Source organism: Microcaecilia unicolor, chromosome 2, assembly GCF_901765095.1.
Source record: "Microcaecilia unicolor chromosome 2, aMicUni1.1, whole genome shotgun sequence".
NCBI classification, from domain to species: Eukaryota; Metazoa; Chordata; class Amphibia; order Gymnophiona; family Siphonopidae; genus Microcaecilia; species Microcaecilia unicolor.
The window spans coordinates 204,356,053-204,383,368 of NC_044032.1; the positions used below are offsets into that span (position 1 = coordinate 204,356,053).

General features: G+C 44.6%; 1 protein-coding gene across 2 annotated transcripts in view; it reads left to right on the forward strand.

Annotated features, from left to right (window-relative positions):
* The window catches only part of SLC35D2 (solute carrier family 35 member D2), a 216,512-nt gene that overhangs the window by 73,504 nt on the left and 115,692 nt on the right, over positions 1-27,316 (forward strand). For both annotated transcript variants that reach the window (XM_030193642.1, XM_030193641.1), the window contains exon 3: positions 8,469-8,555. In XM_030193642.1, the coding sequence (XP_030049502.1) occupies positions 8,469-8,555 (87 nt within the window). The remainder of the gene's footprint in view (positions 1-8,468; positions 8,556-27,316) is intronic.

Here is a 27,316-nt window from a genome sequence, read left to right on the forward strand (position 1 = left end):
ACCCCCACCCCCCCATTCCTTGGAACCAGGAACTTCTGGTGCCAGCCAGTGGTCAATCTGCAATGGAGCTGGGCCGGGCTGTGGCCTGGTGTCAATCTTTTGTAGCAGCACCTTTAGCTCTGTCTGTCATACTAAAGGCTGTTCTGGTCAGGCTGGTTGGTGCAGTACAACAGGGTTACTTTGGGCCATGCCTGGTGGCAAACTTTATTGTGATGTCAGCTCAACCGGTGCCTGTCACACACAGGCCATCATTCGGGAGGTCAGGTTGGCAGGCAGAATGCAATGGGGCTGAGCCACTGGGTCCAAGTTGCTGCGCTGTTGTGGGGATCAGCTCAGTAGTGGTCTAGTTGGATGGGCACCATGATCATGCTGCTGTCACTACAGGGCTGTTTCTGGTTGTGCATCCACTGTCCAGGCAGTTCCAGATAGGGAAGGCAAGGTATTGAAGTAAGTTTGTTCTTTCTGGGGCCAGAGCTAGGCCAGGCAGGTGGCAGCTGGCACACTGTCCTCCTCTCATTAGTGAAGCTATGCTTCTTGCTCCACCGATGAGTTTTGGGATGCAGTTTTCACCTCTCTCTATGCTCAGTCTGAAGCAGCCTGCATGCAGCAGCTTGTGGATTATTTTGCCAAGCATGGCTGTTGTGTACTGCACAGAGAGAAGGGAGGGAAGGCATGTGTGTAGGGATTCCTGCTTTACGGAGAGGGACCAATCGGGGCTTGTATGTAAATTTGGGGACAAGTTCTGAAAATCAGGGATGCATGGTAACTAACTTAGGTTGCACCCTGGTTTCCACTCTCACTCCTTTCTTTTCTCACTCTCCTCCCAGATTGTGCAATCTCTCAGTGCTTAGAAAAGTCTCTTTTCTCCTTTCTAAGACTTAATTCTCCTTACTCCTTAACAATTACTCCTCTTGCTCAACTTTTCTGGACTAGGCAAGTAGACACTGTTCCATCTAAGCTGAGTGGGAGTTCCCCATCTACAGTCCTGCGAGTGAGGGGTGCTGTATCACTATCACATTTTCAATAGTGAGAGACAGGCAAGCTCTGCTGGACTTCAGGGAATCTGCCTGTCCGTAGTCACTGAAAACACAATATTGAAGCATCACCCCCTACTGGTAGCAGTGCAGTTGGGGGACTCAGTTTAGAGGAAAAAGTAAAAGTAGGATCCACTTAGGACTTGGATCCCACCTCCTAGCACACAGTCTACCAACACGTACTCATAGTGCGATTGGGTTCTTTCCCCAGCTTGGATGTGTAACCCGTTGCAGCTTTTCTTTCCTTACTTTTTCCTGAGATCTTCCTGTTGATCTCTCCTGTCTCCTTCTTAAGGGAACTTGTGCCCTGGGGTTCATCTAGCTTTCAGGCTTTTAACCCCCTCTTCACTTTTTACGTATGAGAACAGGCCCTGGCCCTTCCCTTCTCCTCTTTAGCTTCTTGGATAGAAGACTAATTTCTTGATGGTTCTCAGGGTGGGAAACCCACCATCTTGTATAATTTTTCCTCCTTACAACACTCCTTTGAGAGAGGAATGCAAAGACTCCTTGCTAGACTCCAGTTTTTATACTTCCCTAGTTCCCTCCAATTCCTGAAGGTCTACTGTGGTTGGGCTACTTCCTCACAATAGATTGCCCCTTATTTAGACCCCCTTTTACTAAGGCACACTTACATTTTGGCGCACGCTAAATGTTAGAGATACCAATGCATTCCTGTGGGTGTCTCTAACGTTTAGCGCATGCCCAATTTTAGCGCACGCCAAAAACGTGAGCGCGCCTTAGTAAAAGACCCCCTACGTTTGCTGGACACTGTTCTGGAGCAAGGACCCAGAATGTTCCTCCTGCCATTGCATAGAAAGGAAAATTGTGGCATTTTGCTACAATAGTTTCTGGTGTATACTAGTGGCCCAGGATGGTTTCGTTTAGAAATCTGTCACATGCACTTATACCATCTGCATAGGGAATGCTGCTGTACAGTAATTCTACATCCATGGTAACCTGAAGAGTGTAAGATATTAACTGCTTGATGTTCTTTAACTTTCTCGGGAAGCCTGTGGTGCCTTGTATGAAGCTGTTTGTTCTGTGTACTAGGCAGAAGCATAGCCAGGTTCAAGGCGTGGGGGGAGCAAAGATCTAGCTATGCCTCTTGTACTAGGGGTTTAAGATCTCTCTATGAGGGTAATTTGTGTATCAGGTCACTTAGGTGGGGAGGTAAATTAGCACCTTTGTCGAAGCTCTTTTATAAAGACACAAATGCATCTCTGTGCCTTTTTTAAAAAATATCTCTATATAACACATAGAAACTGTTGTATATTTCTCACTTATCTCTATTTTTTAATTTTTTATAATGCTCTGAGCCCCACCCCAAACACATCATGTTTGAATAATATTAAAAGTGCTCAGTGACATGCATATTACTCAGGCGAGTCTACTGGAATGGTAATATGTCTTATCTAGACATCATTGCACTTCTGCCCTCCCTTACCACCTATATCATAAAGTCCATTTAAATATGCGTCGTTCTTATTAGATAAACACTTAGCTGCAGGCAGGTGCAATCCGTTGTTGTTACGTTGTTAACTAGTGTCACCCAGTAGTCGCCTGAGGGTTTAGTGAATGTGTGCTCGTGAAGTTAAAACCATTCTTTCATTCCTGCCGTCTTCCTGGCACGGCTTGTAAGCAGTAAATCTTCCAGTCTTAGCACTGTCCTTCGTTCTCAACACCCATGGTGTTTCGCTGTGGTAAGCGTCATCAGGAGAACCTAAACCCGTCTGACTTCTGATGTTGGTGTACTGCTGCTTCCTGCGAACATCAAATAATCCATTAAAAACGATAGTCCACTGATGCCTCATACTATCTGAACTCTAATCTTTCATGCCTACGTTAGTCATCATCTTCTATACCAACAAGCTTATATAACCACGCTGTGGCATACCTGGAGATGGTCCCCCTTCCACTCCCGCGGTCCAACCATTGCACCCATGCCGGCACATTCGCGGTATTTCTAAGCGAAACAGCCCGTGACGTACGCTCAGCTGTTACCAATCAGATCCAGCGGGGCTGCCGTACTGTGCGCGATGATCTCCCCAATTGTTGTCAGTCATGGAGCCATTCAATTTCTCGATTCAGCCCCCGAGGGGCCATCGTATCCCATTGGAATATTGTCCTCTGCTCAAAGTGCCTCAATTTTCTGGCGATGTTACCACTATGTGTGGCTTTCATTTGTTTTAACACCACATATTTAAGGTCGGACAGATTGTGTGATGCCATAGTCCAGTGGTCGACTAAAGGAGCCTCCCTTTTATTCGTCCTTAAATTGCTGATGTGTTCTGCAATACACTGTTTAACCTTCCTTATGGTGTATCCTATGTACCATTTGCCACACGGGCCAATGATACCGTAGACAATGTGAGATGACTTGCAGTCGGTAGATGACTTCAGCTGAAACAGTTTCCCCATCTGCGGATGAATGACACAATTAGTGTGCCACACATATCTACAGTATACACAATGTTGGCAGGAAGTGTGGCCCACTACATGCTGATCTTCTGTCCTACCGGGCTTCATTTTAAGTATCTCTCCTAAATTCCTCACCCTAGTCGTGGCGAAGAGTGGTAGATCCGTAAATTGCACTAAAGACAACATCGGCCAGTGTTTCCATATAATCCTCTGCACATCAGCTGTTCTATGTGAATAGGGTAGTACACACGTTATTCTCTCAGACCTCCTACACAATGAAGCCGTCTTGGGCATCAGTAGCCATTGCTGGTGAGTGTTATTTGCTCTGTTTTGAGCTGCCTTGATAACCTTGGGGGGGATATCCCCTGGAGCGAAACCGCTCATACATATGATGTGCTTCCTTCTTAAAAAATAAAAAAATAGAGATAAGTGAGAAATGTACAACGGTTTCTATGTGTTATATAGAGATATACTCTGAAACCAGGACGAAGTGATACCCCAGTGTTATTTCAGTATATTGCTTTTTTTTTTTTTAATGCCAAATTGTAGCTATAATGTGGCTATGTACATTACACCTGCTCCTGGCATTTAATAAAAACCCTCAAATATGTTTCAGGAGCAAGTGTAAATGAACATGGCTGAAATACACATGTAGGGACTACTTTGTGCCTCTGCCCATGCTTCAGCCAGACTTTCTCTAAATGTGCCTACACCATGGTTGCGTATACATACACACCAGTTTGAGATTGCACGTACTTATATGTATGTGGAAATGTGATAAGCTCCTCCAAGCAGGGCCGCCGAGAGACACAGCCAGGCCGGGGCAAGACTGCCTGCCCCCCCACCTTGGCCGCCACAGCACTGCCCTAAACCCTCACTCTCACCACCACATTCGCACCCCCCTCCCCACACACACACACACATTTGGGCCACCCCTCCCTTATCTTCTGTGTCTGACTGCTCTTGCTCCTTTGTGCCAGGACTCGGATGATTGCATTAGCACAATATCCCGGATCATTTGGGTTATCACTTTAATGCAATCATTCGGGTCCCGGCTGGCACACAAGAGCAGTAGAGAGACAGACCTTGGAGGTTGGGCCCAGGGAATTTTGCCCCCCCCCCCACCCTCCCCCTCTCGGTGGCCCTGCTTCCAAGTCTGATATTCTAGCCTTCAGAGAATAGACTCAATTCTTTGAGATCCTGGAGCTTTTTGTACTGAGGGCACATATATGACCTTTCACCAATTCAGAGACAGTTATACATTTGGCAGCTGGTGCAAAAGATTTGATAACCCCTATCTTGCGGTTGGACTGTGGTCTACATCTTAGTATTTGTGAGTGAGTTATTTAAATGTGCTAAGAGAGCAGGGATGCTTTGGTGTAAAGATCTTTAAGATGATTTGAAACATAAAACCATAAAGATCCTTAAGATGATTTGAATATTTTATGCTGCTATTTTATATTTGCTTCTCAATAAACTGTAAATAATCTGTTGCTAAGGATCAATAATTTGCTGGTGAAAATCTGTGGTGAAAGTACATAAGTACATAACTAGTGCCATACTGGGAAAGACCAAAGGTCCATCTAGCCCAGCATCCTGTCACCGACAGTGGCCAATCCAGGTCAAGGGCACCTGGCACGCTCCCCAAACGTAAAAACATTCCAGACAAGTTATACCTAAAAATGCGGAATTTTTCCAAGTCCATTTAATAGCGGTCTATGGACTTGTCCTTTAGGAATCTATCTAACCCCTTTTTAAACTCCGTCAAGCTAACCGCCCGTACCACTTCTCCGGCAACGATTCCAGAGTCTAATTACACGTTGGGTGAAGAAAAATTTCTCCGATTCGTTTTAAATTTACCACACTGTAGCTTCAACTCATGCCCTCTAGTCCTAGTATTTTGGATAGCGTGAACAGTCGCTTCACACCACCCGATCCATTCCACTCATTATTTTATACACTTCTATCATATCTCCCCTCAGCCATCTCTCTCCAAGCTGAAAAGCCCTAGCCTTCTCAGCCTCTCTTCATAGGAAAGTCGTCCCATCCCCACTATCATTTCGTCGCCCTTCGCTGTACCTTTCCAATTCTACTATATCTTTTTTGAGATACGGAGACCAGTACTGAACACAATACTCCAGGTGCGGTCGCACCATGGAGCGATACAACGCATTATAACATCCGCACACCTGGACTCCATACCCTTCCTAATAACACCCAACATTCTATTCGCTTTCCTAGCCGCAGCAGCACACTGAGCAGAAGGGTTCAGCGTATCATCGACGACGACACCCAGATCCCTTCTTGATCCGTAACTCCTAACGCGGAACCTTGCAAGACGTAGCTATAATTCGGGTTCCTCTTACCCACATGCATCACTTTGCACTTGTCAACATTGAACTTCATCTGCCACTTGCACGCCCATTCTCCCAGTCTCGCAAGGTCCTCCTGTAATCGTTCACATTCCTCCTGCGACTTGACGACCCTGAATAATTTTGTGTCATCGGCGAATTTAATTACCTCACTAGTTATTCCCATCTCTAGGTCATTTATAAATACATAAAAAGCAACGGACCCAGCACAGACCCCTGCGGGACCCCACTAACTACCTCCTCCACTGAGAATACTGGCCACGCAATCCTACTCTCTGCTTCCTATCTTTCAACCAGTTCTTAATCCATAATAATACCCTACCTCCGATTCCATGACTCTGCAATTTCTTCAGGAGTCTTTCGTGCGGCACTTTGTCAAACGCCTTCTGAAAATCCAGATATACAATATCAACCGGCTCCCCATTGTCCACATGTTTGCTTACCCCCTCAAAAAAATGCATTAGATTGGTGAGGCAAGACTTCCCTTCACTAAATCCGTGCTGACTTTGTCTCATCAGTCCATGTTTTTGTATATGCTCTGCAATTTTATTCTTAATAATAGCCTCCACCATCTTGCCCGGCACTGACGTCAGACTCACCGGTCTATAATTTCCCGGATCTCCTCTGGAACCCTTCTTAAAAGATCCCATTTATCCTTATAATTAGGGTAATGGACCATAAATTAAGGAATGTGCTTCGGGTGGGTGGGAGTTGGGGAGAAAGGATGAGAAAAAGAGACTAAAAGAATCTGGGAAAATTTGATTCAAAGCACTTTAAACAAGCTAATTGCTAATTGTGTTCTTAAAGGGAAGGTAAGCTCTAATATAACAGGACAATTTGCTGTACAGCACTTTAAACAAGCTAATAGCTAATTTTTAGGTTTTAATGAAATTAAAACATACGGGACTAGATTCTATATAAGGCACTGAAAAGTTTGATGTGGAAAAAACCATGCTTAGTACTATACTGTAAACCGCGCCTAACAGGTGCGGTTTATAGAATGCATGTAGTGCCCGGACCTACAACTAAATTTAGGCACAACACTTCCGTCAACTAAAACCTGGTGTAAATGCCTGTGCTTAACTTACGTGCAGATTAGGTGTATTCTGTAATAGTGTGCGTAGTTTCTAGAAATGCCCATGCCCCGCCCATGCCCCATTTTGAATTCTATGCATTACAATTTACACACACCACTTTATAGAATACGCTTAGAAAGTTATGTGCCTAAATTCTAATTAGTGCTGATATTTGCTTGCTATCAGCCAACTATCAGTGCTGATTGGCTTGTTAAGCAATTAAGTTGTGCACGCAATTTGACCAAATTGCCAAATTTGCGCACTCAACTTTAGATGCTATCTCCCAAATTCTATATATGGTGCCTTAAATTGTGTGCACTGATTTGGCCTCATGGCCAAATTACATGCACAACTTAATTAACATGCCAATCGGGTCCGATAATTGGTACTTAAAAACCAATTAGCAGCACTAATTGGCTTTAATTAGAATGTAGGCACACAACTTTCTAGGTGTATTCTATAATGTGGTATGTGTAAATTCTAATGTGTGCAGTCAAAAAGAGGATATGGCCATGGGCGTGGAATGGGCAGGTTGTGGGCGTTTCAAGAAACTATGCATATTATTATGGAATACACCTGATATACACCTAACTTAGGCGCAGGTATTTAGGCCTGGTTTTGGGTGGCCTAAATGAGTGTGCCTAAATTTTAGTTGCAAAAACAGCACGTGAGCATATTCTGTAAACTACACCTAACTTTAGGCGTAGTTTATAGAATCACGCTAACTGTGTGGTTTTTTAGCACCAATTTTTAAGGCATCATTTATAGAATTTGGCCCTATACATAGAATCTGGGAGAAAATGTATTAATAAATCCACAGTCTCTTTTCTCTCCCAAGCTTTAATTCACAAGCAACTCAATATTCACTTACCTGCAGAGGCTTCATCTGCTCTAATTACTCCCTATGTTCTTATATTCTTACCCAATTAGATTAAACAGCTCCAGTCCTCTAGTGACCTTCACCATATCGTTCTCATCCTAGATCTGCAATCCCACCCACCCTGCCAGTTCTTCTCTTCCTTGCAGCTTCACTTAATCAAAAAGTTGGCCCTTCCAACCCAGCTGCTTTAGTTTTCTCAATCATGGCCACAAATTTTTAACTCAAATCCTCTTATTTTTTTTCTCTGTAAGTCTATGTTCATCTGTTGTGATTATATTGTGCACTCAAAAGAGAAGTGACTATTTCTTATGTGCCTCTGTAAAGTGCTGTATATGCCCTGTACCCCTAAGCAAAGAGGCAGATGGGAAGCAACTGTTTGCCCTGAGATTTGTAGTTTGGAGCGTTGCCAGGATTTGGGTTTCTGCCAGGTACTTGTGACCTGGCTTGGCCACTGTTTGGAAAACAGGATACTGGGCTAGATGGACCATTCGTCTGACTCAGTATAGCTCATCAGTGCATTGTTTTAACCAGGCTCCCTCCTCCGTGCTAAACAAGGTCCTGTTTCTAACTGTTCTTAGCTCTTGGATACTTCAAACTTACATGCACTATGAAGGTTTCATTAATAATTCATGGGCTTTCAAGTTTAAGTGTAATTCATTGCTTTTACTCATGTATCTCTTTGGTTTAGATGGGAGTCACCATCATCATTTTATATGTGGCGAAACAGAAACAGTTCATCACTTTCCCTGATTTTAGCAAACAAATCCCCAGGAAGGTAAGATGCTCATTTTTTTGTTTTGTTTTGTTAATTTTTACTTTAAACATGACTGCATTGTCAGGACTGATAAAATGTGGTGACTGCACCAAACTACTACTACTACTTATCATTTCTATAGCGCTACTAGACGTACGCAGTGCTGTACACTTGAACATGAAGAGACGGTCCCTGCTCGACAGAGCTAAACTGTAGCTTTATAAATTGTACTCAATCAGAATAGAATGTACAGGGATCACAACAATCCAATCATGTCAGTAAAGACCATACCAATGATCTGAGTCATTACCGCACAAAAAACATTAAGGGCCCTGTTTACTAAGGTGTGTTAGTGTTTTTAGCGCGCCTACACTTAGCGTGCGCACTAACCATGTAGGCACCTATAGGGATATTGTAGGAACATACATGGTTAACACGTGTACATGGTTAATGTGTGTTAAAAACATTAACGCGCCTATAACACTGCTTAGTAAACAGGGCCCTAACAGGATAAGATTGATTAGGTGGACAAAAAAATTGGTATCTGTAGAAGTAACTTTTTTGTTACCTGTGATCCTGCGGTTACTGAAGTAGCCTTTCAATACGTGCTTCTATATAATGGACTAGAAGAACTGATTGGGATGCAGGGGGTATCGGTGATTGGATTACTGCAACTCCTGTAGTCAATGCAACCTGGCCAATACATTAGGTGTGCAGAATTTTCTAGTTGACTTCTCAGTGTGGAAGGCCAAGAGAGGAGTTATATGATGTAGCAGAGTTATTCAATAGAGAGGGTTTGGAGATAACCTGTCTTTTACCTTCTTGTTGTCCATAGTCCTGCCTGGTCTTCTTGTATGGTTATTCACATAGAACTTTGTGGTACTTGCAGAATCCAAGAATATTTGTAATGGAATGTAAAGTGTGTGGGGTGAAGAGTTCCCTAGTCAGTGGTGTCCAGGGTGCTGAGAGTCCCAGGGCAAAGAGGATTTGAAAGTGTTGTTTATTATTTCACCAGATAGAAGTTGAATGAGAGGCTGAAGTACTTATTATAACCAGTATGGTTAATTTTTTTTTTTAATAACCTGGGTGCTCCCGGGGCTTGGGACAGACCCCAAGAACCTTTTAAAGTGACTCCTGTGGTGCTGGTGTTTCATCATGCCAATTGTGATTTTGGTGCAGCCGCCATGTTTCTTGGCTACTAGAGGATAAGGGGAGCCTGTAGAAAGAGAGCAGGCAAGGCCCTTGCTGTGTTCACAGCCTTGCCAGCTCTTACCATCTGCACGCGTGTGCGATGATTCAGAAATATGATGACATTAGTGGCTGCTATTCACCACCGTTGTGTTGACGTTCTTCCTTCTCAAGCTATTCTTGATCCACTTCAGTCTGGCTTTCGCCTTCTTCATTTAACTGAAACAGCCCTTGCTAAAGTCTCCAATGACCTGTTCCTGGCCAGATCCAAAAATCTCTATAGTATCCTCATCCTTCTCGATCTGTCTGTTGCTTTTAGCACTGCTGCTCACTGCCTACTCCTTGATACACTGTCCTCACTTGGATTTCAGGGCTCTTTTCTTTCCTGGTTTTCATCTTATCTTTCCCATTGCACTTTAGTGTATACTATGGTGGATCCTCCTATCCCACTATTAGTTGGTGAACCTTAGGGCTCTGTCTTGGGACCTTTTCTTCATCTATATTTCTTCTGTTGGTGCTCTGATCTCATACCATGGTTTTCAGTATCACCTGTATGCTGATGACTCATAGATCTACCTTTCCACACCAGACATTTCAGCAGGAACCCAGGCCCAAGTATCAGCCTGCCTGTCTGATATTGCTGCCTGGATGTCTCACTGTCATCTGAAACTTAGGCGGTCAGTGGCCCAACTGTTTGGGGAGGCTAAAGGGGCCGGGTTAGGGGTGGGGCCAGGGGTGGGGCTTAAATCCATAATTGTCTGACAACACACAGAAAAAAAAAATAAAAATGTCACAATTAATACCTTTTATTAAATTTAGATATTAGATATGTATCATATGTCAAAGAATAAAGTGGTTGCTCAAAGCATATTCTAAGCACAATCGCTCAACTGTAAAACACTATGCACAACTTTGTGCAAAAACACGCTCAGATCCTTACTGTACCATAAATATTACACTGGGCAGAACCTAATACACCAATATACCACCCATATGGAAAATGCAGACCGTCAACAATATGAAACAAGGGATCATATCATCACAATTCTCATGTAGAGCCACAAAACACCCTAATTCATGTTTAATGTGGGATAAAATGCCATAAATAAGTAAATAAATATAAACTTTTAATGTTGAGCACCTGATTCTCAAAGTGGACATATTCCAAACACTATAATGAAAATAAAATTATCTTTTCTACCTTTGTTGTCTGGTGACTTTTTCTGATCATGCTGGCCCAGTATCCAATTCTGCTGCTATCTGTCCTCGGTGCAGGTCAGGAAGTCATCCTCGTTAAATATCTCCCTGGCAACCCAGGACACCTCCAGCCAACCCCCCTTGCTCTCCCAGCAGTAAGGTAAACAAACCATAAACTAATTTCTACAACTGGTTACACAAGGCTAGAGGGCTTTCACTGCAGCTCCTGCTGTGAGGATGGAGGTAAATCAACAATTTAAACCCCTCAGAGCACAGCAGGGGAGGCTTAGCCTCTCCAAGCCTCTTATACCGGGCGCCTATGATCTGAAACTAAACATGGCCATGACTGAGGTTCTTATCTTCCCCCCTAAACCCACCTCTCCTCTCCCCCCATTTTTTATCTCTGTGGATAACACTCTCATCCTCCCTGTCTCATCAGCTCGTAACATTGGGGTTATCTTTGACTCCTCTCTCTCTTTTTCACTACATACTCAACAGACTGTTAAAACCTGTTGTTTCTTTCTCTATAATATCACGAAAATTCATCCTTTCCTATTAAAACCCTTATCCACACTTTTATCACCTCTCGCTTAGATTACTGCAACTTGCTTCGCACAGGTTTCCCACTAAGCTATCTGTCTCCCCTTCAATCTATTCAAAATTCTGCTGCACGACTTATATTCCGTCAGTGTCATTATGCTTATATTAGCCCTCTCCTCAAGTCACTTCATTAGCTCCCTATCCGTTTCCACATACAGTTCAAACTCCTCTTATTGACTTACAAGTGCATTCACTCTGCAGCTCCTCAGTACTTTTCCACTCTTCTCTCCCTACACTCCTCCCCAGGAACTCCTTTCATTGGGTAAATCTCTGTTATCTGTACACTTCTCCTCCACTGCCAGCCCCAGACTCCTTTCCTTTTATCTTACTGCACCATACGCTTGGAATAGACTTCCTGATTCAGTACGTCAAGCTTTATCTCTGGCTGTCTTCAAATCTAGGCTAAAAACCCACCTTTTTGAGGTTGCTTTAACTCCTAACCTCTATTCACTTGTTCAGTACCCATGTCTGTTTTATCATTCCCACCTTAAGAAATCCTTATCCCTTATTTGTCCTGATTAGATTGTAAGCTCTGTCTAGCAGGGACTGTCTTTTACATGTTCAAGTGTACAGCCCTGTGTTCATCTAGTAGCACTATAGAAATGATAAATAGTAGTAGTAGTGGTAAACAGGGGTGGGGGGCGATTAACTCCAGGCTCCGAGGAGCATAAAAGAAAGCACGGACAGGTGATTTAAAATGTTTTTAAAGTGCCAGTTGGACTGCCTAAGACCTTGGTGGGGGGGGAGGGGTCCTGGATAGGTGGGCAAAATTTAATGTGAATCGTGTAATAAACCACGATTGTGCAGGAAAGCCCGCGTTTATAGCCCCAATTATATTTGGGACCAAAAGGGGCTGAAAATGGCATGATTTCCACTTAGGCGCCTTGCATTAAAGGAGACCAACATGGAGACTGACTCCTTATATAAAATATAAAATAAATGTTTTTGTGAGTCTAGGGTATTTTTTAAGCCATGACAGTAGTGTTTGAAGGTCTCAGAGATGTGCTGGCTGCTCACTAACTTCCTGTTTACTAACCTGCTTATTTTTAAAGGAGAAGGGCGCCCATCTTTCGACACAAATCGGGAGATGGGCGTCCTTCTCCTAAGGTCGCCCAAATCAGCATAATCGAAAGCTGATTTTGGGCATTCTCAACTGCTTTCCATCGCGGGGATGACCAAAGTTCAAGGGGGCATGTCAGCAGTGTACAGAAGGCGGGAGTGGGGCGTGCCTAACACTTGGGCATCCTCGACCGATAATGGAAAAAAGAAGGGTGTCCCTGACGAACACTTGGCCGACTTTATCTGGTCCTTTTTTTTCTTACAACCAAGCCAAAAAAATGTGCCCTAAATGACCAGATGACCACCGGAGGAAATTGGGGATGACCTGCCCTTACTCCCCCAGTGGTCACTAACCCCCTCCCACCCTCAAAAACATTTTTGTCAATATTTTTTCCAGCCTCTATGCCAACCTCAAATGTCATATCCAGTTCCATGACAGCAGTATGCAGGACCCTGGAGCAGTTTTAGTAGGTGCAGTACACTTCAGGCAGGCGGACCCAGGCCCAACCCCCCCCCCCCCCCTCCACCATTGTGGTGGTAAATGTGAGCCCTTCAAAACCCACCACAAACCCACTGTACCCACATGCAGGTGCCCCCCTTCACCCCTAAGGGCTATGGTAGTGGTGTACAGTTGTGGGGAGTGGGTGTTTTGGGGGGGGAGGGGGTTGGGGGGCTCAGCACACAAGGTAAGGGAGCTATGCACCTGGGAGCAATTTCTGAAGTCTACTGCAGTGCCCCCTAGGGTGCCTGGTTGGTGTCTTGCTCCTCCCACGACCAAAGGGCTTGGATTTGGTCATTTCTGAGATGGGCGTCCTCGGTTTCCATTATCGCTGACAATCGGGGATGACCATCTTATTGAAAGATGGACGCCCATCTTGTTTCGATAATATGGGTTGCCCCGCCCCTTTACTGGGCGCCTTTAGAGATGGGCGCCCCCATTCGATTATGCCCCTCTAAGTTACGCACTAATGCCAACACAGCCCATTCACTAGCACAGCTTAGTAAACAGGGAGGTATGTGGTAAAAAATGCTGTGGAGGCTTGCAATTAATGAGAATAGTACAGAGTCAAATAAAAACATATAGTAAAATTAAAACATGAAGATTTATGGATAAAAACAATGTTCCCCTTTAGCCAACCTGAATTCATGGTATTTAGAACAAAACTGAACTTTTAAAATATGTTTTTTTAATGTATTTTAAAAATGTGGTTTGAAACAGTGCTTTGGGTTGTTTGTAAGAGAGCCTCTGATTGGCTGCACAAGTCAGCAAAGGAGCCTTGATACTGACAGAATGCTGGGACAGAGGAACTTTAGGTTCAGTTGGAACCACAAATTTGAAACAAGAGGGTGTGTATTGAATGAGTGGTTGCTTCAGGAAATAAAAATAATTTGGATAACAAAGTTCAGATAGGTTAAAATTGAGTGAAAGTAATAAAAAGTGTTGTGAAAGAAATTATATTTTATGAGTCAAATGGGATTCTGCCTCAAATTTTAAGGGTGGATGAAAAGAGACTGTGAGAAACAGTTAACTTATTAATCTAGTTAGAAAAGAAATTATTAAAATATCATCTTGAAATTCTAAGGGGTCCTTTTACTAAGGTGCACCGAAAAATGGCCTGCGCTGGTGTAGATGCATGTATTAGACTCACGCAGGTCCATTTTTCAGCGCACCTCTGATAAAGAGCACACAGTAATCCACAGGGTAAGGCAAGTCTTTTTAGTCCACCGGAGCACAATTTTAAATTCAGGTAGCTCAGCAAAGCGATTCCAAAGCAAACAGATCAAGAATCCCCACAGTGTCAATAAAGTAGTTCAAAAACGAACAACTCAAAATTCTCAGCGGTGCCAGTAAAACAGCTCCAAAACAAATAGCCAAAAATCTCATCAGTTTCAGCAAACAGTTCCAAAAACAAACAGTTCAAAGCATTGCAGCTGAAAAACATTTCAGTCCAAAAACACTGCAGTTCCAAAAACATTGGAGCTATAAACATTGCAGTTCCAGACCTTGCTGTTCCAAAACATTGTAGTTCAAAATATTGGCGTCCAAAGCCTTGCAGTTCAAGCATTGCAGAGTGTAACAGGGGGTTTGAGGAAAAATAAAGGAGTGTGGTAGCCGTGTTAGTCCACTCTTAAGGTTATCAATAGAAATCAAACAAAATAAAACATGGAAAAGAAAATAAGATGATACCTTTTTTATTGGACATAACTTAATACATTTCTTGATTAGCTTTCGAAGGTTGCCCTTCTTCCTCAGATCGGAAATAAGCAAATGTGCTAGCTGACAGTGTATATAAGTGAAAACATTCAAGCATTACTATGACAGTCTGACAGGGTGGGAGGAGTGGGGTGGGTAGGAAGTATGCATGGGGACATCAAAGCATATCATTGATATTCTAACAGGATGGGTGTGGATAGGTGAGGGGAGGGTGATCAACAGAGACATATAGCTTTATGGTTTATAATGGGCTAGAAACCCCAGATCCTTGTTAAGTCCTTTCTGTTGGGTGTTAAAATATTCAGTCATTCTGACTTCAAAGGTCTTACGTTCTTGCGATTGAGCACGTTCCCGGGCCTGTAAATTGTGAACTGGAGCAGGAGGAGCGCTCCGAGTGGGGAAGAGGAGCAGTGCTGCGGTTCCCTGATGGTAGGCGGTTTTCGGGGACGGCGGGATGATTCTGGGCGCCTTCGCGGATTGGGCCAATTTCATGGGGTCGCGGGTCTGAGAGAGAAGATTCGGGCCGGATTTCGGGCCCGTTCAGGAAGAGGAACGCTGGGAGGAGCAAGCGCCGACAGAGAAGACGTCGAGGGATCGTCCGGCGTGTACATGAGGTAGCGCGCCTCATGCACGAATCGGCGACACGCGTTTCACGTTTAGGCTGAAGCCGGGGCCTACATTTTGGGCCGGCTTAGGAGCTTTTTTATTTTTAATTCCGTTTTTGGCTGTGGACGTCGGAGACTGGAACCAGTGACAGGCGTTGAGTGTGGGGAAATTCAGCATTAAGGTAAGAGGTCCAAAATTTTAATTTATTTATTTTTAAATTGTGTAAATGCGGTTTTTTATTTTTTAAAAATCAGAGGTTTGTCGGATTTTAATTTTTTTTGCATATTTGGGTTCGGGGAATTTTGCTTGAATTTTCTGTCGGATATGTTTTTGATTTTTAATTTTTTAGGGGGTCTTTTGGAGGGATGCTGGTTTTAAGGGGTTAATTGCGTGTTAAATTTTTAAATTCAACGGGGTAGATTCAGGGGGAGATGAGTGAATTTTTGGGGTATTTTTAAAATAATTTTGGGATTTTTAAGGGGGTACTTGTGGGGAAACATTAGGGCGGACGTGAAAAAAAATATTAGATTTAAATTTTAAAAACAGGGTTTAAAAGAGGAGGTAATGTTTAGTATTTGGGAGTGATTTTGGTGAAATTCGGGTAAATTGGGACTTTTGAATTTGGGTTTAAATATTTTTTCCATTATTTCCTATGGAAAAAGATAAAATAAAATGGAGATTCAGTTGTGCTGCCCAAGGTTCTGTTGGTCAGCGGGAAGACACGGAACCTTGGGGAGTACAACTGATTGGCTGAGGGGTCTCCGGAACTCTGGCCACAGTTCCGTTGCTTAGGCAACGGGGCTGTGGACAGTTGGTCAGAGGAGCTGAAGACACCGAGGAGAGAGGGTGTGTTCTGCTATGTGTCGGGTATTGAGAGAGGGTACAGGTGCGTAAAGTGATTGAAAGGTGTATTTGAGGAAAAAAATAAAAATTGTTTGAATGCTGGTAATGAAAGGGGGGAATTGTATGAAAGGTGAGTGCCATAAGAAATTAAAGTTAAATCTTTAAGGGGTTGGATTGGGGGTTAATAGGGATTAGGGTGGATTGACTGAAGTGGGAAAGTGATGCATGGGTGAAAGACGCTAGTGCTCCTCTAGTGCAGGGAAGGAAAAATAGAACAGGTCCGGAAGAGTAGGGATATTTAATTTATTTTATTTTTGAAAATATATATGGCCAAAGTATTTACCTATTAACACCTAGAAGTTCTATAGGAAGGTTCCAGTAGGGAGAAAGGGTTTCTTTCCCTTTTAGTTGTTAAGGAAGGTTTAGGGTGAAGAGAGAGACGTCTGGACGGAGTGCAGAGAATACAGCTGGGCCCCAACGCAAGACAGTCTTCTGAGCCTCAGAGAAAAGCTACTTGGAATACAGCTAAGTGACTTGAGAAGCAAACTAACTAAAATATACATACTTACCTGAGATCCTGGGTTCCAACGGTGAAGGGAGAATCCTAGAAAGAGAAAAAAATACACAGAAAGAATCAAATTCTTGCATTGGTTCTATTTAAACATATTAATTGACACTTAATTAAATATATTAATTTAGGAATAGAGTTTAAGGGAAATAAATATAGAAATACTTATCTGATGCATAAGAGTTTGATGTTATATTGGGTTAACCTGCAAAGAAAGAAAACCTGAGTTAATGCTATTGTAGTTTTTGAAAGTTTATAGAGTAAATTTTTCTTAATCAAAATTTTGTTGTAATGCGCATTCTGTCTTAAACTATTTGTTATATTGAATAAAGTGCATGAGAAATTATTCAGCAATTTGTGTCTGGTGCCACTGGATTCTGGGAAGTTTAACATTCTTATCCTGAATTAGATTAATTTTCCTCTTTCGCCTTTTGAAGACGGAAGACGAGGTTAGTGAGTCTACAACTTCTCCGGTGTTTCACAGTGAGTTCTGAAATCTGGCCCGATTACAACCACCTGATTTCAGAAATCACACAATAATACCTGAGCACCGGAGGGGCTTGTTAGACAGGGCAAAACCCACAGTTCAAGCATTGAAGTTCAAAACCCACAGTTCAAGCATTGCAGTTCCTTTCCCTACTTCCCCTTCTCTGCCCAACTGTCCGGTCCAGGGAAGTAGCTGGGTCCCACCCTTTACCTGTCAGCTACTACTCCTGACAACCACCCACTATGACCCCATGGGAAACATGCTTTCTCCTTCAACTCCTGCTCTGGAGCAACCACTTCCTTCCCTTCCTAGCCCAGCCTCCGCACCAGGCTATTACCTTCTGGCTAAATTCTTTCCCTCTGGCTTTGGCAAACCCTGCGATATCCATGGGCTCTCCTTCTCCCTCTTGAACCTCCTGTTCTTCTGCCCCTTGCCATTCCATGGGCTCCTTACCCCACCCTCTTTCCACCTGTACTGCATCTCCCTGATTAGAGGTACTTCCACTCCCCTCCCAGAACTTCTCCTTAGTCTCCTCTGGGGGCTGTTGGTTACGTGAATCCAGGACTCTGGGATAGAGCTTCCGCAAAGCCTGCTGGGGATCGTAGTCCCGACTTTTAGTGTATGTTTCCTTTAAGGGCTGCTGGGAATGGTAGTTTTTACCTTTTTTCCTGTTTCCCGGAGAAAATGCTCTCCTATCACCTGCCTCCTCCTTACACCCTCCAAAACCCACCGGAAATCCACTGTACCCACATCTAGGTGCCCCCCTTCACCCCTTAGGGCTATGGTAGTGGTGTATAGTTGTGAGTAGTGGGTTTTGGGGGGCTCAGCACACAAGGTAAGGGAACTATGTTAGTGGTGTATAGTTGTGAGTAGTGGGTTTTAGGGGGCTCAGCACACAAGGTAAGGGAACTATGTTCCAGGGAGCAATTTATGAAGTCCACTGCAGTGCCCCCTAGGGTGCCCGGTTGGTGTCCTGGCATGTCAGGGGGACCAGTGCACTACAAATGCTGGATCCTCCCATGTCGTTTCTGAGATGGACGTCCTTGGTTTCCATTATCGCCGAAAATCAGAAACGACTAAGTCTAGAGACGACCATCTCTAAGGATGACCAAATTTCTGGATTTGGGTGTCCCTGACTGTATTATCGAAACGAAAGATGGACGTCCATCTTGTTTCGATAATACCGGTTTCCCCGCCCCTGGATGGGGTCATTTTGCGAGGATGTCAAAATCGAAATGAGGACGTCCCTTTCGATTATGCCCCTCATGATCTACTATGGTCTCTTTTGCAACCTCACTATCAGGATACCCTATCTTCCCAATTTTGGTGATATCTTTGAAAAATACCTTATCCTGAACCATGCGCTTTTGAGCGACTGTCGGCCTTCCCCCTGTTTCTAGTTTTAAAGCTGCTCTATCTCCTTTTTTAAATGCCGATGCCAGCAGCCTGGTCCCACCCTGGTTAAGGTGGAGCCCATCCTTTCGGAATAGGTTCCCCCTTCCCCAGAATGTTGCCCAGTTCCTAACAAATCTAAAACCCTCCTCCCTTCACCATTGTCTCATCCATGCATTGAGACTCCGGAGCTCTGCCTGTCTCTTGGGCCCTGCGTGTGGAATGGGTAGCATTTCAGAAAATGCTACCCTAGAATTTTTGGATTTGAGCTAAGAGCCTAAATTTGGCTTCCAGAACCTCTCTCCCACATTTTCCTATGTCATTGGTACCCACATGTTCCAAGACTGCCGGCTTTTCCCTAGCACTATCTAAAATCCTATCTAGGTGACGTGCCTGCTACAGTCCATCTGTTAATGCTGTGGTACAAAGTTTTTAAAACTAAGGGGAAAAGACTATGGAGATTAGTTGATAAAATTTGCTTTTTTATATTTTTATTTTGCCTGTCACTAACCTACAATTCCTCCTTTAAACCACAATCTTTAAGTTCCCAAAGCACAAAGCAAAATAGTGTTCACTTACCAGAGAAATGTTCTCTTCTCTCAGAACTTCTCAGAAAGAAAGTTCAGTGGGACCTTTCCTCTTTATATAGTTTTGAATCTAAGGGGCCTTTTTTAAACTGGCTCTTTGAAGCTAACTGCACCTTAGTCCACAAAATCATATATGGAGTTGTCCCAGGATACATGATAGACCTTATTGATCTACCAATAAGAAACAAAGTCAGACTGTCAAGATCCTACTTACTACTACTACTACTTAACATTTCTAGAGCGCTACTAGGGTTACTCAGCGCTGTACAAATTAACAAAAAAGGACAGTCCCTGCTCAATGGAGCTTACAATCTAAAGGTCGAAATGTCAAGTTGGGGCAGTCTAGATTTCCTGAATAGAGGTATAGTGGTTAGGTGCTGAAGGCGACAATGAAGAGGTGGGCTTTGAGCAAGGATTTGAAGATGGGCAGGGAGGGGGCCTGGCGTATGGGCTCAGTGAGTTTATTCCAAGTATGGGGTGAGGCGAGGTAGAAAGGGCGGAGCCTGGAGTTGGCAGTGGTGGAGAAGGGTACTGAAAGGAGTGATTTGTCTTGAGAGCGGAGGTTACGGGTAGGAATGTAAGGGGAGATGAGGGTAGAGAGGTGGGGGGGGGGGGGCTGCAGATTGGGTGCATTTGTAGGTGAGCAGGAGAAGCTTGAACTGTATGCTGTACCTGACCAGAAGCCAGTGAAGTGACTTGAGGAGAGGGGTGATATGAGTATATCGGGCCAGGCGGAAGATAAGACGTGCAGCAGAGTTCTGAACGGACTGAAGAGGGGATAGATGGTTAAGTGGGAGGCCAGTGAGGAGTAGGTTGCAGTAATCAAGGCGAGAGGTAATGAGAGAGTGGATGAGAGTTCGGGTGGTATGCTCAGAGAGGAAAGGGCGAATTTTGCTGATGTTATAGAGGAAGAAGCGACAGGTCTTGGCTATCTGCTGGATGTGCGCAGAGAAGGAAAGGGAGGAGTCGAAGATGACACCGAGGTTGCGGGCAGATGAGATGGGAAAGATGAGGGTGTTGTCAACTGAGATAGAGAGTGGCAGGAGAGGAGAAGTGGGTTTGGGTGGGAAGACAAGAAGCTCGGTCTTGGCCATGATCAGTTTCAGGTGGCGGTTGGACATCCAGGCAGCAATATCGGATAAGCAGGCCGATACTTTGGCCTGGGTTTCTGCAGTGATGTCAGGTGTGGAGAGATAAAGCTGGGTGTCGTCAGCATAAAGATGATATTGGAAACCATGGGATGAGATGAGGGAGCCCAGGGAAGAGGTGTAGATTGAGAAAAGAAGGGGTCCAAGGACAGATCCCTGAGGAACTCCAACAGAGAGCGGGATGGGGGTGGAGGAAGAACCATGAGAATGTACTCTGAAGGTACGGTGGGAGAGATAAGAGGAGAACCAGGAGAGGACAGAGCCCTGGAACCCAAATGAGGACAGTGTGGCAAGAAGTAAATTGTGATTGACAGTGTCAAAAGCGGCGGATAGGTCAAGGAGGATGAGGATGGAATAGTGGCCTTTGGATTTGGCAAGGAAGAGATCATTGCAGACTTTAGATAGCGCCGTTTCTGTGGAGTGTAAGGGGCGAAAGCCGGATTGAAGCGGATCAAGGATGGCATGAGAGGAGAGAAAATCAAGGCAACGGCTGTGAAAGGCGCGTAGAAGTAACTTGGAGAGGAAGGGTAGGAGGGAAATGGGGCAGTAGTTGGAGGGACAGGTAGGGTCAAGTGATGGTTTTTTTGAGGAGTGGTGTTGTTGCAGGAATGGATGCATGAATTACCCCTATTGTTAGCAGAATCTGTGGTACTTCAGGAGTCAAGCAGCACACACCAGAATGAGGGAGAAATCTTCTTTATTTGCCAGCAAACAAAGCAGGACATCAGTTCTAGCTCTCTTCTCTCTCTCTCAGCTCTCTGGATGTTATGGCTTCTGTCTCAGCTGCTTCTCTTCTGCTGTCTGTCTTCCCCCAGCTCTCTTTCTTCTGTCTGTTCCTTCTGATGTAAGCTGCTTCTGCTCCCTCTTAAATACAGTCCTAAGCCCCTCTCTAGCCCCCCTTACTCTCCAGATGGTAAAGAATAGATTGGTTACCTTGCCTCAGCCAATCATTACTTTAAAAATATCAGTTACATAGGTTTGATATTTCTCAAACTGACCTATGACCTGGGGCCCCTCACGCTAGACAATTTGGCACCAGTCTCTTACATTTTATTATTATTAAATTCTCATATTCCTAGTCAACTCCATACTAACTGCTAACTGAACTCTGGCATTCATTAAGGGGTCAAGGGCCAGTCTTGCTTAATAGCATACAGCTATAGTTTGTTATTACTTTCAAGACCATTCCTATACTTAGCTAATCAATCAAGGAGAAGAGAGCTGACTTCTCTGACCTCTTAGCTTCATACACTGAACCAGCTAGGACTGTAGCTAAGTCAAACCATATGCTGACCTTTTCACTACAATCTTACTCAGAACATAAGGCAAAGAGTTGGACAAACATTAAATTTAAAAAGGTATTCTACATATTAACTACACAAAATACACATATTCTAAAATACACAGAATCAGTATTCCTTATAAGACATATTCTAAATATCAAGAACATCTAGATAGTATTTCAGCTTTAAACTACTTTTAAACTACAGCATGTCTGGCTCATGCTTTGTTCATTCATAATAGTATCCCCTCAAGATTTAATGGTATACAGATGTATGTGGTAAGGTAATATCTTTGAACTAGCATTAGCAATCCATCACTCACAAAGGGTGAAAGAAGTTGCTCTCTCTGACCTTTCTACCCTTTAGCTTGGCAAACGTAAAATTTCTAAATAATCTAAACCAGATGACATTCCTCCATCACTTGCAGAACTGAAAAAGTTGAATTCAAGCACCAAGCTTTTAAACACCAATTAATATGGCTTCTTATATATGTATAATTATGCCCATGCTGTCTCATTCCCCCCTTTGAGACTAAAATCAGCTTATGCAGAGATAAGTCTCACAACTCAAACTCTGGAGATTATAGTGATCCTAACTAGGAATAGGCTTGTGAATCACCATTACCCTACTTGTTAAGGTTCGACGGCATACTGCCGAAGCACATGAGGCCAGGAAACAAAACAACAACCCTGCTAAAACTAAGACTATTAGGGAAATGAACAAGGGACGTATCCATGAGGTCAATGACCACCACCAGGAGGTAAGGTCTAATCCTCCTCGGTAATCCTCCACATTAAGGCTGGCCAACTGTAGGACTTTATCCATAGCATGCCTAACTACATGCGTCCTATTTATGACAATAGTACAGCACTCTGAAGAATTTAGCACTGTGCAGAGGCCACCCTGGGCTGCAAAGAGATAGTCAAGACCCATACGGTTATACCGAGAAACTATACTTAATTCATTAATTTGATCCTGCAATGCATTGACTACCATGTTCAGCTCATGAACTAAAACATGGAGTAGAGACTGAAGTCTCCGGGTAGCCATGCCCAGTTCAGTAATACCCGCTACCGGACCCCCAATTGGAATCCAGGCCGTGGCAGAAAGGGCTACAAGTCTCTTTTTAGTCAGAGGATAAGTAGAGTTAATATACTGGAGGGCTAATTCAATCGCCTCATCCTCTGTGGCAACGGAGGAAGGTAAGGACAAGGCCTCTCGCTTAGAGCGGTGCGGGGATGGTGGCTTGAGGAGAGGAATAACTTTAGGAAAATAATTCAAAGTTACCAATACACAAAAATCATATGTGGGGGGAAGAATCATGTGGAGGACATTATCACAAAGCCAGTAATGACCAAGGAGAGGGCGAGGAAAGTTCCCAATAAATGTTGGCACAGGATGGACACTAGGATGCCCATAATGCGAGCCTCTATCCCAGGGGGAACTAAGAAGAAATGGAGACTTTGTACACCATAGGTGCCAATCCCCAATTGTGACAGGCTGCTCATATGGTGCAAACCCTTCATACCCCGGGGACTTATGAAAGTAGAAAATAGGCCGGGACACTATAGTCTTCTCAGTAGTAAGGTTAGGAGCCAGATAATCACCTTGGTCATAATCTGCAGGTATGGTAGTAGGGCACATAGGAGTACCTGGAGAGACTACCCACACAGATTCCCCTTTCTCTGGGAGAACATTAGTATAGTTACAGGGAATGGGAAGAACAGTTGAGATGTTTCTTGTTAAACAAAACACTCCAGAAGCTGGATAGGGAGACGTAAAGACTGGCCTTAGAGAAGATTCAGAGGGGGAAGTAGCATTATAAAAGGACCACCAAGTATAATCCTGGCTCCAAGGGCCTGAACTCGAAAAGTAGGGAGGTATAAGAGCTGGGAGCTGCACAGGGACAGGTACAGCTGGGACATCTGTAGTATAAGGAGAAAATCGGGAACACACAATACAAGGGGAAGTAATCTTTGCCTGGCTAATTAGTTCCTGGACAGAGTGTAACCAAAGATTGGAGCGAGTTGGGGTACTAGGAAAAAGGAGGCAAGGAGTAGAAAACAACAAAAGCATCCAAACTACTAACATTTTCTTTCTTCCTAATCTAAAACAAATACAGCAAACTAATTAAGCAATAATATTTCAACAGTCTGTGCTAATCACAGATTACTCTAATATAATGTTCTCAGTCTTTGAGTTCTTATACCAGTTGGGATAGACCCTCAACTGACAAGGATCAAGCTCTCAAATTCCAAGAAAGCCAGAATCTGGACAGAAAGAGTCTCAGTGTGAAGCCAAAGTTCAGCAGCTCCTGCAGTATGCAGTTGACCCTTCTTTTCAGCTAGTAGATTCTTTGGTTCGGGTCAAGCGCAACTTCAATGGCTCTGCTGGATCTCTTTCTGCTCTCCACTGTCTAGGCTCCGTCTGATCCGTGCTGGGCTCAGTCTGGTCAGCAGACTTAATTCGAGACCAATGGACCCATGGAGTTATCCCTGCGACCTTCACAGCTGTAGGGGTAGAAAGCAAAACAGTAAAAGGTCCTTTCCATCGGGGCCCCAAAGGCTGGAGCCTCCAGTCTTTCACCCAAACTCTATCCCCTGGCAGGAAGGAATGTACCTGAGCCTGGAAGGGGACAGAGTTTATTTCTCTCACATAAGACTGAAGCTCAGAAATTATCCTGCCCAAGAGGGCTACCTGCTCCTGCACCTGGGCAGACCCTAAAATCCCTATGTCTCCCTTAATTCCCTGCAAAATGGCTGGGGGCTTCCCATACACAATTTCAAAGGGAGAGAGGGCTGTTCCTTTAGTTGGGGTGCATCGGAGGCGGAAGAGGGCTAGTGGCAGTGCCTGTGGCCATTTCAGTTGGGTTTCCTGACAAATCTTTGCTAGGCTATTTTTCAAAGTTCTGTTTGCCCGCTCAACCTGCCCTGAACTCTGGGGACGGTAGGCACAATGCAATTTCCAGGTAATGTGCAATGCGCGGGACAGGGCCTGAAGTGTAGCTTCAACAAAGGCGGGACCATTATCTGAACCTATGGCAAGGGGCAGTCCATACCTGGGGATGACATCCCTAAGGAGGGCTCGAGCTACTTCTGTGGCTTTCTCAGTGACTGTAGGATATGCTTCCACCCACCCAGAAAAGGTACAGACCATGACCAAGAGGTATCGGAGCCTACCGCTCCTGGGCATTTCTGTGAAGTCTATAACTAGAGACTCAAAGGGTGTTAGTCCTCTGGACTGAACTCCTGGTGGAATACGGGGTCCCTGACGAGCATTATTCTGGGCACAGAGAGTACATCGGGCAGAGGCAGTGGCAACCAGACTATCCAATCCTTCCAGCACCACTACTCGACTGAGTAGGCGAGCTAGTGCTGTTTTCCCTAAGTGTGACAGATCATGAGCTTGAGACACTACAGGCCAAGCTAGGTGGCGTGGCACCAGAACTCTGGTATCAGGGAGATGTAACCAGCCATCAGGTCTCCTTACTGCACCTTCCTCTTGAGCCCATTTCTCTTCCATTTGGGTATACATAGGCGTCCATTCTTGCAGTCGAATTTGGAACAGGGGGGTCACAGTACTTGCTAAGGGTCCTCGAGCAGCTTCCTTGGCCACCCGATCAGCATGGCGATTACCTCGGGCCACTGGAGTATCTATCCTTTGATGTCCCCTGCAGTGAATGACAGCTACCTTCTTAGGGGCCCAAACAGCCTCTAGCAGCTGAAGTATTTCAGGTCCATACTTAACAGGTTGGCCTGCGGCATTTATGAGTCCCTTTTCCTTATACAAAGCTCCATGAGCATGTAGAGTTGTGAAGGCATACTTGGAATCAGTATAAATGTTAGTTACCAGTCCTGCTGCTAGCTCTAGAGCTCGTATGAGGGCCACAAGTTCTGCTTTCTGGGCTGAAGTTCCTTGGGGCAGGGCTCTTGCTTCTATCACCTTGTCCTCTGTCACCACAGCATAGCCTGCCAATCGCTTGGAGTTCTCCACGTAACTGCTTCCATCTGTGAAATAAATTACATCTGGGTCCCTCCACGGAACATCTTTAAGATCTGGTCGACTGGAGTACACTTCATCCATGGTTTGGATACAGTCATGATCCGGTGGTCCCTCAGATGCTGGCAAAAGAGTGGCAGGATTGAATGTAGCCACTGTTTCCAGGTGTATCCGTGGATTCTCACACAAGCTAGCTTGGTACTTAACCATGCGGTTATTTGTAAACCAGTGGTTGCCCTTATACTCCATGAGGGTGAGAACTGCGTGGGGGACTTTAACAACCAGTTCTTGCCCCAAGGTCAACTTATCAGCTTCCTGGACCAGTAAGGCTGTTGCTGCAATGGCCCTCATGCAGGCTGGCCATCCTTTAGCCACTCCATCCAGCTGTTTAGACAGGTATGCAACAGGCCTCTGCCAGGATCCCATCATCTGGGTCAGCACACCCAGAGCAACCCCCTGTCGCTTATGGACATACAATGAGAAAGGTTTCTCCACATCAGGAAGGCCTAACGCAGGGGCTTGGAGTAAGGCTTTCTTTATAGCAATGAAAGATTGTTGAGCAGTAGGTCCCCATTCAAATGGTTCCTTTTCACCCCCCTTTGTGGCCTGGTAAAGGGGTTTCGCCATCAATGCAAAATTTGGAATCCAAATTCTGCAGAATCCGGCTGCTCCCAGAAATTCCCTAACTTCCCTTCTGGACTTGGGTTGGGGAATTGCAGCAACTGCTTGCTTCCTACTGACATCCAGTCTCCGACTTCCCTGGGAAATGCAAAAGCCCAGATACTTCACTTCTGACTGACAAAGTTGGGCCTTTGAGCGTGAGACCTTATAGCCTGCATCCAAGAGTAGCTCCAGCAATTCTCTGGTAGCCTCAAAACACTCTTCCTGAGTCACTGCTGCAATCAGGAGGTCATCTACATACTGGAGTAAAACTCGCCTGGAAGGCTCAGATTTAAAAGTCTTAAGGTCTTGCCCTAGGGCTGTCCCAAAAATGGTGGGGGAATTCTTGAACCCCTGTGGCAGGCGGGTCCATGTATACTGAAGCTTCCTTCCTGTTACTGGGTTTTCCCATTGAAAGGCAAAAAGCAGTTGACTGGCGGGGGCCACCCGAATACAAAAGAATGCATCTTTTAGGTCTAGTGTCGTGAAATGGGTAGCTCCAGAAGGTATCAATCCCAGCAAGACATATGGATTAGGCACTACAGGGTGTAATGAAATAGTGGATTTGTTGACCACTCGTAAGTCTTGGACTGGCCGGTAGTCCTCAGTCCCTGGCTTCTGAACTGGCAATAGTGGCGTATTCCATGGAGACTGACAAGGTCGAATAATTCCATGGGATAACAAACGATTCAGATGTGCTTGAATCCCTTCCAGAGCCTTTCGGGGAATTGGGTATTGGCGAAGATGGATTGGCCGGGCACTTGGAAGTAAGTCTACATGGACAGGAGGAATATTTCGGGCCAACCCTGGGGGATTATCTTCTGCCCATACCCCACTGACCTGAAAGCTGTCTACCAGGGGTAGGTCAACTTGGCCATGCGACTGATGCAGCCGCCATTCTTCTTCAAGGGGGCAGCAGAAACTCAATATACCCTTAGGGCTGGATATCG